Source organism: Pteropus vampyrus, unplaced genomic scaffold (assembly GCF_000151845.1).
Source record: "Pteropus vampyrus isolate Shadow unplaced genomic scaffold, Pvam_2.0 Scaffold98, whole genome shotgun sequence".
In the NCBI taxonomy this organism is placed as follows: Eukaryota; Metazoa; Chordata; class Mammalia; order Chiroptera; family Pteropodidae; genus Pteropus; species Pteropus vampyrus.
In genome coordinates this window covers 2,554,226-2,566,864 of record NW_011888879.1, presented here as the reverse complement: position 1 = coordinate 2,566,864, position 12,639 = coordinate 2,554,226, and the positions used below count along the sequence as shown (strand labels likewise).

General features: G+C 48.5%; 1 protein-coding gene and 1 pseudogene across 1 annotated transcript in view; one reads left to right on the top strand and one right to left on the bottom strand.

The window, feature by feature from the left end:
- Window positions 1-12,639, bottom strand: part of SMYD2 (SET and MYND domain containing 2) — a 30,547-nt gene that overhangs the window by 1,282 nt on the left and 16,626 nt on the right. Inside the window, exons 5-10 of the mRNA XM_023533187.1 lie at window positions 10,599-10,808; window positions 8,059-8,161; window positions 5,626-5,736; window positions 4,828-4,948; window positions 3,724-3,898; window positions 1,514-1,622 (exon numbers count right to left, since the gene is read on the bottom strand). Coding sequence (XP_023388955.1) covers window positions 1,514-1,622; window positions 3,724-3,898; window positions 4,828-4,948; window positions 5,626-5,736; window positions 8,059-8,161; window positions 10,599-10,808 — 829 coding nt within the window. The remainder of the gene's footprint in view (window positions 1-1,513; window positions 1,623-3,723; window positions 3,899-4,827; window positions 4,949-5,625; window positions 5,737-8,058; window positions 8,162-10,598; window positions 10,809-12,639) is intronic.
- LOC111742659 lies at window positions 1,184-1,302 on the top strand (annotated as a pseudogene).

The window sequence follows — 12,639 nt, the reverse complement described above, 5'->3', positions numbered from 1 at the left end:
TCTGTCTAGATCTCAGACATGCAGGTCTTCAGGAATCACCTATTTAAATGCCAGTCCGCGCCGCCTGCATTTGTTTCACGACTCCTGTTCCCTGCTCAGATTTACTCTCTCCTTCACTGATCTGGAATTTAATTACCTACCAGCACTTTACAATTGTGGCCCTAACTGGTTAATTTCCTCCACCTCGCTAAGGCAATAAATGTTATCTTAGGAGACAAATTCCCTGGTTTCAAAACGGAAAATTTTATGCTTAAGTCACACTCCTAGCCTGGTGTGGCCTTGTCCCTTCCATGTGGGACGCGAGACCTTACTCCGTCTTCCCGAAAAGTCTATGGGGCAGATTTGGGGAATCTAGAGAATGAGGCATCCAGGCTGGTCTGTGGCCCCAACCTTTACGAACATTCTGTTACAGGAGTAAGCAGTCCCAAAGATTACATTTTATCAACTATTAACTGAAAAATGAGAATCCATTGTTAAAATCGCGCTGCTGTAGGGGGAGGGTCCAGCCCCGCCCCCTGGCCCCCAGGCAGCACAGGGCAGCCGTCAAACACTGAGGGGACAGATGCTGCCCAGGGTCCTGGATCCCCCTGCATGTTCCTCACAGCATGAGTGGGGGGAGCTGAAGCTTTCAATTCAGATCCATTTGAATCAAGGCCCCACCACGTACCCTATGCTCATTACTTAACCTGTGTGAATCTCAATTTCTTCATCAGGAAAAGCTATCTCATTTTCGTGAGAATAAAAGAGCGCACATGAGGGTCCTGGCAAGTAACTGGCACTCAGTGAAGAGTGACAACAATTATTAAGTCCTAAAATTTTAGAAACTGCAAATGCATAATCCGAATACTGAGGAACTGCCCATAACCGATGACGTTTATTTCACCACAATTGAGCATCACCGATCTATAAATTCTAAAACGCGGACATGGAAGATTCCCTCACCACGGTTTCCTGGCCCACCCAGTGGGCTCTGTCCACTTCCAGAGCCTCACACGGGACAGGAGCTGTACTCCCTGTGCCCAGCATGGGCTGAGCCTGTAATCGGGGCCAGCGCCTCTCAATGAGTGCACCCCTCTCCTTACAGGAAGGCCTGGCGCCAATATGGCAAAGGCTCGATTACCTTCTCTACCCCATCCCCTCCCACTTCTGGGGCCAAAAGGTGGGTCAAGAGCTGCTCATTCTTGTCTATGGCCATGCCACCCAGAACAAGCCCGATCCTGTCTGAACTTGGAGGCTAAGCAGGGTCGGGCCTGGTTAGTACTTGGAAGGGAGACCACCTAGGAAGACCAGGTGCTGTAGGTGTAAAAAATAAAAAATAAGGGATCATAAGCTGACAGGGTCCCTGCAATCTGTGAGGTCAACCAGGGGTTGCCGCGCCTAAAAGGAAAGAAAAAAAGAAAAAAGAGCTGGTCATTCTCCACCCTTTCGGTCACTCTCCTCACGAGGCGTGAAGGACGGGTGCTTAGGACGCCGTCCAGGCAGGCGGACGCCTAACCTCTCATCACAGACATACCTTCCGCAGGGCTTTCTCTCCCGCAGCTTTGTTTTCCAGGCCCATGTACAGTCGTCCTAGCTTCAACCACATGGAGGCCACGTTGAGGGAGTACAAAGGATAATGCTTACTGGAAGAAAAGACAACAGGCCACCTCGTCAAGCGGCCCGCGGCCGGGCGCAGCAAGCCCGTGGATGCTGAGCTCACGGCCACACTCTCCGCGGCAGCCAGGCTTCTCCAAACCCCGGCGGGTTCCGGGTGGAGAGTGTGGACACTTCGACCCTATCTGGCTGCCGTGGAGGTACTTCGTTTTATGCAGTTTGTGTGTTTCTGGAAAGCTACATAAAAACTTCAGGACAAATCCCATACAGAAACATTTATAAACCTAGTCCCCAAATTTTGTTTTAGGTGCAGTCAGAACAGGGCGTTGGGAAAACATCTTTTAAGGTAAATTCCCTATTGTGAGGACATTATATCTATACTCTCATGTTAATAAGACAGTATACTTAAAAATTTACACACACCGATATGTCTCAAGACCCCAGGTTTCTGTCACACTCTGAGACCAGCTGGTTTAGCAAAACCAGAAGCTGTCTAAAGTCAGGAGAACACCTTCTATTTCTTCTTTCTCTATTGTCCAATAGAGAGCTTTACATAGATACAGTAGGTATTCTCCTCTGGCTTTAACTGAAGGCCGGCTGATGGGGCTTGCCTAGGAAAGAGCCATTTCTCTAGGGACGGAGACCAGGAGCCAGCTGAGAGAGAGAGAGAGAGAGAGAGCAAGAGAGAGAGAGAGAGAGAGTGTGTGTGTGTGTGTGTGTGTAGGAGGTGTTTATAAACAGGCTGGCCTGTACCGCTCTACCTTCAAAATCCACCCAAGAGAGACCTGTTCTGGCTGTATTTCTGGGGGTAGGGGTGAGGGGTAGGGGAGAGAAGGGCACCATGCTGCCTGGAGGAAGCCCCGGGGCCAGTGGCCCCACAGAAGGCCCGAGCTGGGGCTCACTACGCTAAGGAAGGGTCCAGCACAGCTAGTTCCTGCTGGGAGAAGAAACGCAAGGCCAAGACGATCTCATCTATTCATTCTCATTCTCTCTCTCTCTCTCTCTCTCTCTCCCTCTCCCTCTCTCCATCCCCACCCCTCTTCTCTCCCTCCCTCCCTCCAGATCTCACAGAGGGAAGTGTGCATGAGACCAGAGGACTTTCTCACCCACCCTGGGAAGGTAGGCTTTGAGATTATTCCCAGTGTGGCTAATTATTTCTAACAGATTTTAAGAGTTGGCTTCCCCTTGGGCTCCCCCTGCTGGCTAATCAAGGCAGTGTGGGGTGAGTGGAGGGCCGACTTGGTGGTGGAAAATCAGACTAGACACAAATTTAACAGTTCCCAATCTTATAACGTGGACTGAGGCCTCCTCAAATTCATGAGAAACACCTGGGGTGCTTCTGGAACACAGGTATCTCAGGTCTGATGCCCAGATCCCCATCCACTTGGTCTTGGGGAGACCCTGCAATGCGTGATATAGATGTGCTTGACAAGCACCCCGGGGGGTCTGATCTAGGCCATCCCAGCCCCAGAGTGGCTAGTTAGACCCAGAAGACAATGCCATGACCTTTGTCTGCAGCCCACTTTAAGGTTTAATGACCCTCTCGGTCCCTGTGGCTGACAGTCATTAGTACTATGTGGTAAAACCCAACCTGTTTTATTCAAACCTTGGTGGTGGGGGGGGATATTTAATAATCACAGCCACTCCAATGGCCCCAGAGTTTCCCCATTTGCAAAGTGGGCCGCAGTTTACAAAGGCACAAGAAGGGGACGCTGTGAGGAATGATGGAAAGGCAGGGTTTTGATACCACCATTTACCGATTAATCAAGTTCTATTAACTTGGAAGGCATGGGGGGGAGAAGAAACAAACAGATGCCTTTTTACACTGGTCGGGATTAAGTGCAACGGACGAAGCGCCTGGACAGGTCCCGGCATGGCTGTGCCCCGGCACCCCTCGCATAACCCCAACCTGCCCCTCTAGGCGTCTCTTCCAGACGGCGGAGGGAACAGGCCAGGCCCAAGAGAGCAGCACCCTGCACCTGTACCTCCGGATGTGGGTGCAAAGAAGAGAGAGCTGGTCTAGGCACGTTCCAACACAGGACAGTGAGAAGACAAAACAGCCTGGGCATGCACTTCCAATCGCCAGAGTCCGTTCCGTGCTAAGGTGGTCAGAACGGCCATCGCAATCACCTGTAGGGCTTAATGATTTTCTGTCCGTATCGCAGGGCTCCCTCCCAGTCCTGCATGTACAAGCAGACGCCCATGGCCTGGTACATCATGTGCAACATGTACACGTTGCTGTCCTCAAACACGGAGCTCATCTTCTCCTGGCTGAGCTCGCAAATCTCCAGCAGCTCGCTAGGGGGTGCTCTGGAGTCAAGGAAAAGACTGGCCCACCCACGCGGAGACTTCCCAGGGCCGGCTGCGTTCCAGGGGGGGTTACTTCTTCCACTGCGCCTGTTCCCTCGCCCTCTGAAAAAGGAAATTACAGAAAGCCGAGCAAAAGCGAAAGGAATCACATTTTTCTTGAGGAAACAAATAGGAAAAAACTAAACAAGAATTTTAGCCCCCGGCAACAGACCCCTCAGTTCAGCTGTAAACAATATTGGTTAGAATCTCAAATCTTCAATTTTCTAGTTAAATTTCAACCCTCACCTAAGCTGAGCACTTTAGCTGAAGCCATTTTTAAGGAAAAAGTCCCCACCATGAGAAAGTTTTTCCTCATGCTGAGAAAAATGAGAAAAAAAACCCCATGCCTTTCTCCAGTTTCCTTTCACTGGCTTCAGTTCTTCCTTCATACAAATCTAATAACGCCTTTTCAACACCCAAGAAAACGCTATCATGTAGGTTAAGCGGTGGCCAGCACAGCTGGGGCAAAATCCTGGGTCTGCCGCGGTGAGCTGTGGGCAAATTACCTGATAGCTAAGCGTCTGTTTCCCTCCGCTACAGGGGGTGACCTGTGAGGATCAGGTGAGACAATGTAAGCAAAGCCCTGGGCACAAAGCAAAATACCCAGTAAATGAGGGCCTTCGAGGAACTGTCCTCTGTGGTCTCAGATAATATAACTTCCTACCGCATGGAGCTTCTGACCAAACTAGCCAAACGAGGTCAAATCAACGTCATAAACTGATGTTGACTCCAAGGCATGGGTGGTCAGCAAGTCTTTTTACCAGGAGACATTCTTCCTTCAAGAGTTAGAATCTCAAACCCTCCTTCCGCTGCTCCCTCCTCCCGACTCCCCAGCACCTCCTGCAGGTGAGGGTCAGTACACTCCCGGACAGCGATAAAGGATATATTTGTAGTGCTTGGCCCGCCGGAACTCCTCGATGACGTTGCGTGCGTATCTGACCATGTCGCAGATAGCTTCTGCCTTTGGGGGATCGCTGAGCTTCCGGATTTTCACCTTGGCCTTATCCTGAGGGAAATGTCCACAAGCGCAAGGCATTACCTCCCGTGGAAACCATACTGATGGGCAAACTTCTCTAATAGTGCATTTTCCCGTGCGGAGGTACGGGCTTGCCCATTCTAAAGTTCCAAACGAAAGAAAGGAAATCGGGCAGTGGATCTAAGAGAAAATTCAATACGCCATTACGCTTTTACAGAAAATAAACAAACAAAACATCTTTATTTCTAGGCAGGACACCTAGATGCTATGGGCAGATACGTATATTCCAACAGCTACGAATCAGAACAGAATAAGGAGGGGTGGCATTGCCTAAATAATCTGAGCAATTCCAGAGCAAATTCTTCATATTCTGAACAGGTTGCGAAGCCTGAAAGTGATGCTCATGTGCTTCTTCCCTTCCTTCTTTTTTTGAGCAATTGTCTTTTTTTTCACCCCCCAAGAAATAGCAGTTGGGCAAATCCTTCTCTTATTTGTACAGTGTAATGAAAATTTCATCAGCTCCGGGAATCAGGTTTGAATTGAAACCTGGTCTAACCGGCTTCCCTCTGGCTGTCTTAGTCAGGAGGGTTTAAGGGTCAAAAGCGCCATAGGAGGAGACACCCTTAGTCAGACAGAGATGCCGGCTTGGCCGAGAGCTCCTGAGATACACAGCATGGTCAGCACCTCTGCGGGATCCGGGAGCTTACCTTGTGCTTGGTGGTGCACTCCTGGCACTCGCAGGTAAAGAAATAGGAATCTCTTAACCGGTCATTTCTATCTTCCGTTGGGTACAGCAGGTCGATGTAGCTGGTAAAAACCTAAGAAGGTCCAAAAAGTTGACGCTACAGTCTGCTACAGGTCAACTCGCTCTTTATCCTTCCTGCGGCCCTGCCAACATTCGTGGTGGTAGCCGTGTGGGGACAGATGCGGAGGAGGACGGTCACGGTTTAGGATGAACACACTGAATTCCTTAAACGCAGCAACCCCCTGGTGTTGTTCACCTCTTTGTGGTGGAGAGAAAGGGCTTCTACAGAATCAAGGAGTCCCTAACACGGGAAATGAAAGCGCCGAAGGCACCCCCACCTCCTCCGTCCCCAAAGAGAGCAAGCTGGGGTTCGCCCAGCAGTAACGCCCTTGTCTCTTGCACAGAAGCAAAGGCCTCACTGAGCAGAGGCCTGGGCCGTCTCTGCCTGGTCTTCATTTAGCCTCTTTCCTTTCACGAGCCGGGATGGCTCAGCTGCGTCGCTGGGAGAGTGGAAGGGCAGCATGAACACGCACATACTCTGCTTCCCTTTCTCCTTCCGTCAGCTGGCCACGGAGCGAGAAGCTCAGCTAGGCGGGCTGGGACAAGTAAGAAGAGGGAGGACACGGCTTCTAGGACATCAGCATGCTGCTGCCTTACCCAGCTGGGACAGAGAACTTGGAAAAGTCTTACCTTTGGGCTCATCGGGGCTTCCCGTCCTTGCTTTTTTTTCTAACAGGGTCTGTAACTGAGACTTGGAGCATATGGAGGAGACCGGCATTTAACTGTCCATTATCTACTCACTGGGATGGCACTTGCTGCTCGTCCCACACCATCAGGCAAATGTCTGACTGAACAGATGGATGTCACAAAGCCGTCAGCATGCCAGGAACCTCAGGCGCTGGCGGACAGGCAGGGGGGCACTTGCAGGGGCGCCAAGCTCTGCCCACCCCAGAGGGCAGTAATGGAGACCTCACGGCTCAGATGCCCTGGGGAGTGGGCTTTTTCCTCATTGAGGGGCAAGTCATCCCAAAGCAGTGACTTCCCCAAAGTGAGGTTACTGCATCTCAGATCTGCAAGACCCAAGGGCAAACAGACAGGAGCAAGCCCTGCCCTGCCTCCCAAGGCAAGAGCCTCCTGCCTCATTTCTCTGAAATGACTGATGGTCACATAGTGCAACAAGCAGAAGAGCCCAGAAGATGGCGACAAAGGCCGCTCAGTGTCACTGCTCCTGGCCCGGCAGAGCCTGTCTAGGTGACATACTGCTCAGGTCTCCAGTCAGCCCACAGGAGCTCTGGGGCCTGGGGCCTTACTTTCTCAGCAACTACAACCGTCTGTTTTAGCAAAAAAGGCACCAGGGTGGTCTCCACAAGACATTAGGAAACCAAGACACCCCAACTCCAAAACATGATACCCTGGTCGTGATGAATTCAGCAAAGGGCGGGAAGTCTAACCTGCACCCTGAGCTTCAGGTGTCAGTTCAGTGGTGGGTTACTAACGACCTCCCAAGAATCCAAGGCCTTCATATTCAGCACGCTGATCGCTATAGTTAAAATTTTAAATCCAGACATGCACCTTAAAATAGCATTCAAGATTATTAAACTGAAATTTAATCCAAAGTGTGAGATTACGATCCCTAAAAATTCATTTATTTTATTTTTTTTTTATTATTTACTTAGGAACATATAGCCTGCATCTAGAGAGCTGGCAGGCCGGCCTTTTCAAGGTGAGACGTCTTATGAGGTAATCGTGGCATCCCGGCGCAGGCACGGAAAAGGGAACCACTGACCAGGTGACAGGACGCCTGGTTCTCTGCACATCCCTACGATAAGGAGGGATGCTAAAGGTGCCTCTTGGCCACAGGTCACCTCTCCTTGCCCTTCCAGTGTGCACACTGGCCATTCCTAAAAAGCGAACTCTCCAGATTGAGAGGTGCAATTGATATGACACAAAGTGTCACGCATCATCTGGAACCGTGACTCTTTCGCTACTTCCGGGTTGCTTTTAGATGACAATGCTTTTGACCTTTTGTGGGGGAGAAAAACACGCCAACATTCACTAATCGAAAAACAAATAGGCAATGGGAATACACGGGCTCTAAAGAGAAGTAAAAACATTTCGTTCTGGTCATTTCGACAGTCTCTTTTCTCTGTAAATCTCTATAAATCTTTGTGAGGCGTTTAACTCAAATTTATTCTTTCCTGTTTTTTCTTGGACGGAAATGGCACCAAAGGGAAGCCCCAAGTGTGGGACATAGGTCACAGATCGAGTCATTAACCCAGGAGGGCCCAAGGACAAATACAGTGTAACTGCTGAGTGCCCAGTGATTTTTCTACACTGCCTTTTAAAACAGCCGTGTGCAGCACGCTGCCCCGGCTGCCCACGGCCACGCACTCACCTCCTCTCCCGGGCTGATTTCCTGTACCGCTCTTACTTCTGCCAGGGTCCCCTTGTAGGTCACAATGACATTGGGGCAACAACTATGATTCATCAAGGCAACGCTGTCAATCAGAAGAGAAAACCCAATTTTCTTAACTGGGCAGACGGACAGTCTGGGGTAATCCTTGGCTACTTTACTTGCCAAGGCACAGGAACTTGATCTTGGCAGGACCTTAACATAAAAACCTAATAGTTGGACATCATCTTCTAAGAGGCATTTCTGCAGGCATTCGTAATCACATAGAACATCTTAAACTTTCATGATGTTGAAAAGCGACATCCGCCATGCAAAATCGTGCTATCTAAGCCACGACCAAAAACACACCACAATAAAAATGGCAACGGCAACAAATCCCACAAAAATTTCTTCCCTGTAGATGCAGGACTCAAAATCCAACACCTACAGCGAACTGCTACTCATTGCACACTGTTCATGACAAACGGGTTGTCATCCCAAGTCGCTTTTCCTGTTAGTGAATTATTTCCACTCTTTTCCTTGGCTTCCTAAGTGAGGGCTTGCGATGCCCCAGAGACCTGGAGGAACCCACCTGAGTCTCCGCACCTTAATCTCCTCATCTGGAAAATTGGGACAGTACTGCTCCTGCTGCTCACTGTCTGCTTTTCAGGGACAGCGAGGACACAGAGAGTCGCCTATGCGAGGGGCTTTGAGCTTTCTGATTATATCAAGGTCAAAGTTCTGAGAACAGAAATTTCTAAACTACAGGGGAAAAATGCTTGATCTCTGAAAATGCTGCCTTTGAGACCACAATGCCGAACTGATTTCAGCCCAAAGGGATTTTTCCCCCAATTAAAACTGCCCGGAAACTGGGCATACTCACATCCATATGTATCATTGCTTTGGTGGCCAGTGTCACTTGCCTGAACCCTCAGAGACCAAAACCCCTCTCCCGTTTGCCCCGAAGAATACAAAAAAGGGGCTGTGGAGCCTGACAAAGGTGAGCCTGGGGATGCTGTGGCCAGGGCGAGCTGCCCTCCACCGCTCAGCTGCTAGAGGTCTGAGTGAAGTCTGTGGCTGGCCTTGGGCCTGGGATGGCAGGTAGCAACGTCCCTGTCTTGTCCTTGGGGAGAGTCATGTCTGCCATGCATCACAGCCCACACGGCTTACTGGCAAGTGGTACACAGGCAATCGGAAATCTGATAAACAAATGGACTGAAAGTCAAAAGCAGATTTCTAGAGACATCTTGCAGAAGTACTAAGTAATGCTTTTCAAGACAGACTCGTAGATATAGTTTTAATGAAGGTGGAGGAAATGCACTAAGGCAAGACCACCTATGATAGCTCTTGGCATCATTCTTTTCTTGGCAACCTCAGGCGGTACCACCCTCAGCCTGTTTTTAGTCTTGAGGAAACTGAGAGCAGAGACATTTCGGAGTTCATTTCACATCTGAAGCTGTCACTACCAGCCTTCTGAAGAGGGTCTAATGGCCTTTCTCTATTTCTACTTCCTTTCCCCAACGGCAAAAATCCAAGAGAGCTTCTCCCCAAAACAAATGACACCATTTGGGCCACTCGGACGGTGTAGTTATGGGCAAAAACGTTTTGTTTCTGTGGTTCAGGAAAGCCTGTGACAGCTGCTCGGGACACGTGACTTGCACAGGTTCTTTCTCTCTCAGACCTGCGTGACGCACAGAGCTGGGGGGCAACAGACAGACAGACCGGGAGCCCGCACGTCATCCGTGCAAACGTGTGGGTGTTATGGGTTTCCCGCAATCGCTTCAACCAAGCCTCCTGTAGTAAATATTAAGCAAGGTCGCTTTAGACAGAACTAACCTACAGACAGGGGACGCGTCTTTGCCCCACCTGTGAAGACAGAGCTTGATTTCAGGGGACCGAAGAATTTCGAAAATGCTCAGTTCCATCAAAGAGACAAATGGCAAAGCCATTCTTGGCAATCCATTAAAGTCAGAGCTATAAAGATCTCCATTTGTCAACTGGCTAGCCTTTGTTGAATTACTTGAGTTTTTCTGAAATAAGGAAAACTAGAGTTCTTTGAAAATTTTCCCGAGTTTAGTCCTTTAGTATAGTCTCCCTCCAAACAGCACTGTTTCTGTACTGGTATTTTTCAAACAAGAGAAGAGAGAGAAGAAACTCACATATTCTCTGCATAAGCCTATGGTCAATTGTTGGTTGGCAATTAATGTTTCACTTTGAGTGTGAGACACCCAAAGATTTCTATAACCACAGATATGCAAAAAAGCACATTTCCCAGCAGGGCACACTATAAAATATTCTTTCATGACAGCTCTCTACCTAGCAGGACTTAACTAGTAACTGTTCTCTTAACTGCTGCCTTTGGATCCTTAAATGTAGGGGAAATATTTTGAAATCTGGCAGAATTGAAAAGGTGTCTTAATTCACTTGGAGTTTCATGTCTGCCACGCACAGTCAGATAGGTTCTTTAAAAATCAAAAAAAAAAAAAAAGCAAATTAGTGTTAAGTAAGTAAAAAGAAAAGAAATGAAGTGAAACTCAGCCTACTCAGGAAAGATTGCTGATCCCAAGTGAGAAAGTTCTTCGTCTTCGATTGTGAAGCCATTACAGTTAACCTGTGGTGAGAAACGGGGAGAAAGAAAAAAAAGATAGAAATTATTTCTTTCATTTTTGACCTTAAGCAAATTAATTAGGAAGACGGTCTGGTTTAGTGATTTTGAAAACTTTTCTTTTGGCCAAGGTATCCTTAGTTCAGACAACATTTACCCATCAGCCTCATGCATAAAAAAATAACAGCAGAATTGTCAGGGTGAGGCACCTAGTCTAGCCTACCTCCCCACCTACACATGGTGACCCCGACAATAACACAGCCCTAAGGTCCAAGGACTCGCTTTTGCATATCTGCGGGGGGAGTTAGTACACCTGGAATCGAATCTCAGTTATGCCACAGGTCTGCTGTGTGATCTTGAGCCCTTCACTGAGTCCCTCTGTCCTCGATTTTCTCTCATTAAAAAAGAACTCAATCTCGTACCCATCCCATAAGGAGAGGCGGTGAACAGGAAAGCCCTAATATAGCTACTGTAACTGCTGTGCATCCCCTTGGGAGGCAGAGGGGCCTGAAGCTAAGGAACTAAGACCTTCCTTTCATGTCTTGGCCAAATCAATCACTGGCCATTGTCTCATCCTTAAAAAGAGATGTATTGAAAAATACCAGGGGCAATTCTCACCATTCTGGAAGCCTAGCTCAGAGGAGCAGGCTAACACTGAGGGACGTACATCCCCATTTTGTATTGTTCCATAAATTCATCCTTTGCACATTCACTAAGAGCCCTTATGGGCTGGGCACTGTGCACAGAAGGATGAACAGACCAAAATCTGTGCCCTCAAGGAACACCCGGTCGATCGGGAGACAGTTCAGTGGGCGCTTTCATTTATACCTAAGGTTTCAGAGCTGGCAAGGGGCTCAGTCTCTTCTCAGATGTGAAACCAGGATCAGAGAGGGGCAGTGGCCTGTCTAAGGCCAGCGGCAAAGGCTGAGGCCCCCGGTCCCCGCGAGCCGCTAGCAAGGCTGTGTGAGGTGTGCTGAAGGGGTTCACGCGGTAGGCCGCAACCTTCCGTATGGGAGACACCGCACTGGTGCTTTTCAGGCCAATGAATGGGCTTTGGAAAACGAGTGTCTGCCGAGCACTTACTCTGGGCCAGGCACTGTGCCAGGTGCTTCGTGTCCCCTCAGACGTCTGCAATGCTGTTCTGGCATAACCCATTTTACAGATGTGGAAACTGAGGCTCAGAGAGGTCAACGATTAAGTAACTTGTTCAAAGACACATAAGGAGTAGGAGAAGAGGAGTCAGAGTTCAAACTGGACACTGACAGCAAAGCTGTCAGACATACTGAAGTGTTTCTTTACGCTATACCATGTTTCTTCAAAATTGTTCTGATCTATGGATGTTAATGTGGCAACTTTACTTAGAATTATAGGGTCAGTGTCAAAGGCTTGGAAATCTTAGTACATTGAAGTAAAGGCTATGATGTGTTCGACTTACAGTTTTTATGATTCAACACATTGACAATTAGTATTTGCAATTTTCAACATAAAAAAAAAGATTACTGACCGTTAATAGAACAATACATAGTCTTTGAAATCCTGAGATGTTGGGCATTTCTACATAGAAGACTGAGCATACTATTTTTTGTGCCAGCTTCAAGTACCCTAACCTATTCTGTCATCAGGACATTAACCAACCACCATTAACCAATGACCATGAATCAACATTAGGTAAGAGTTTAATTAGGATTTTCATTCATTCAACACAATTGCTTGGAGCATGAACACTGCGTCCTGCAGCTCACCGGGCACCAAATGACCTACGTACAGTCTCAGACTGAGTTCTAACATGCCTTGGCAGTGTCTGCTGCCCACGAGATGTGTGCAGATGTAAACGTTTGCAGAAAGAATGAGAGAATTTCGCAACAATTTTCAAAACTGATTTAGGGACAGACAGCTCCTGACCAACTTCGAGGGGTGGGAGACTTGCCCCTTTGCATCTTAGTCTCTTCCTCTGCATGAAGCTCAACTGCTTATGACTC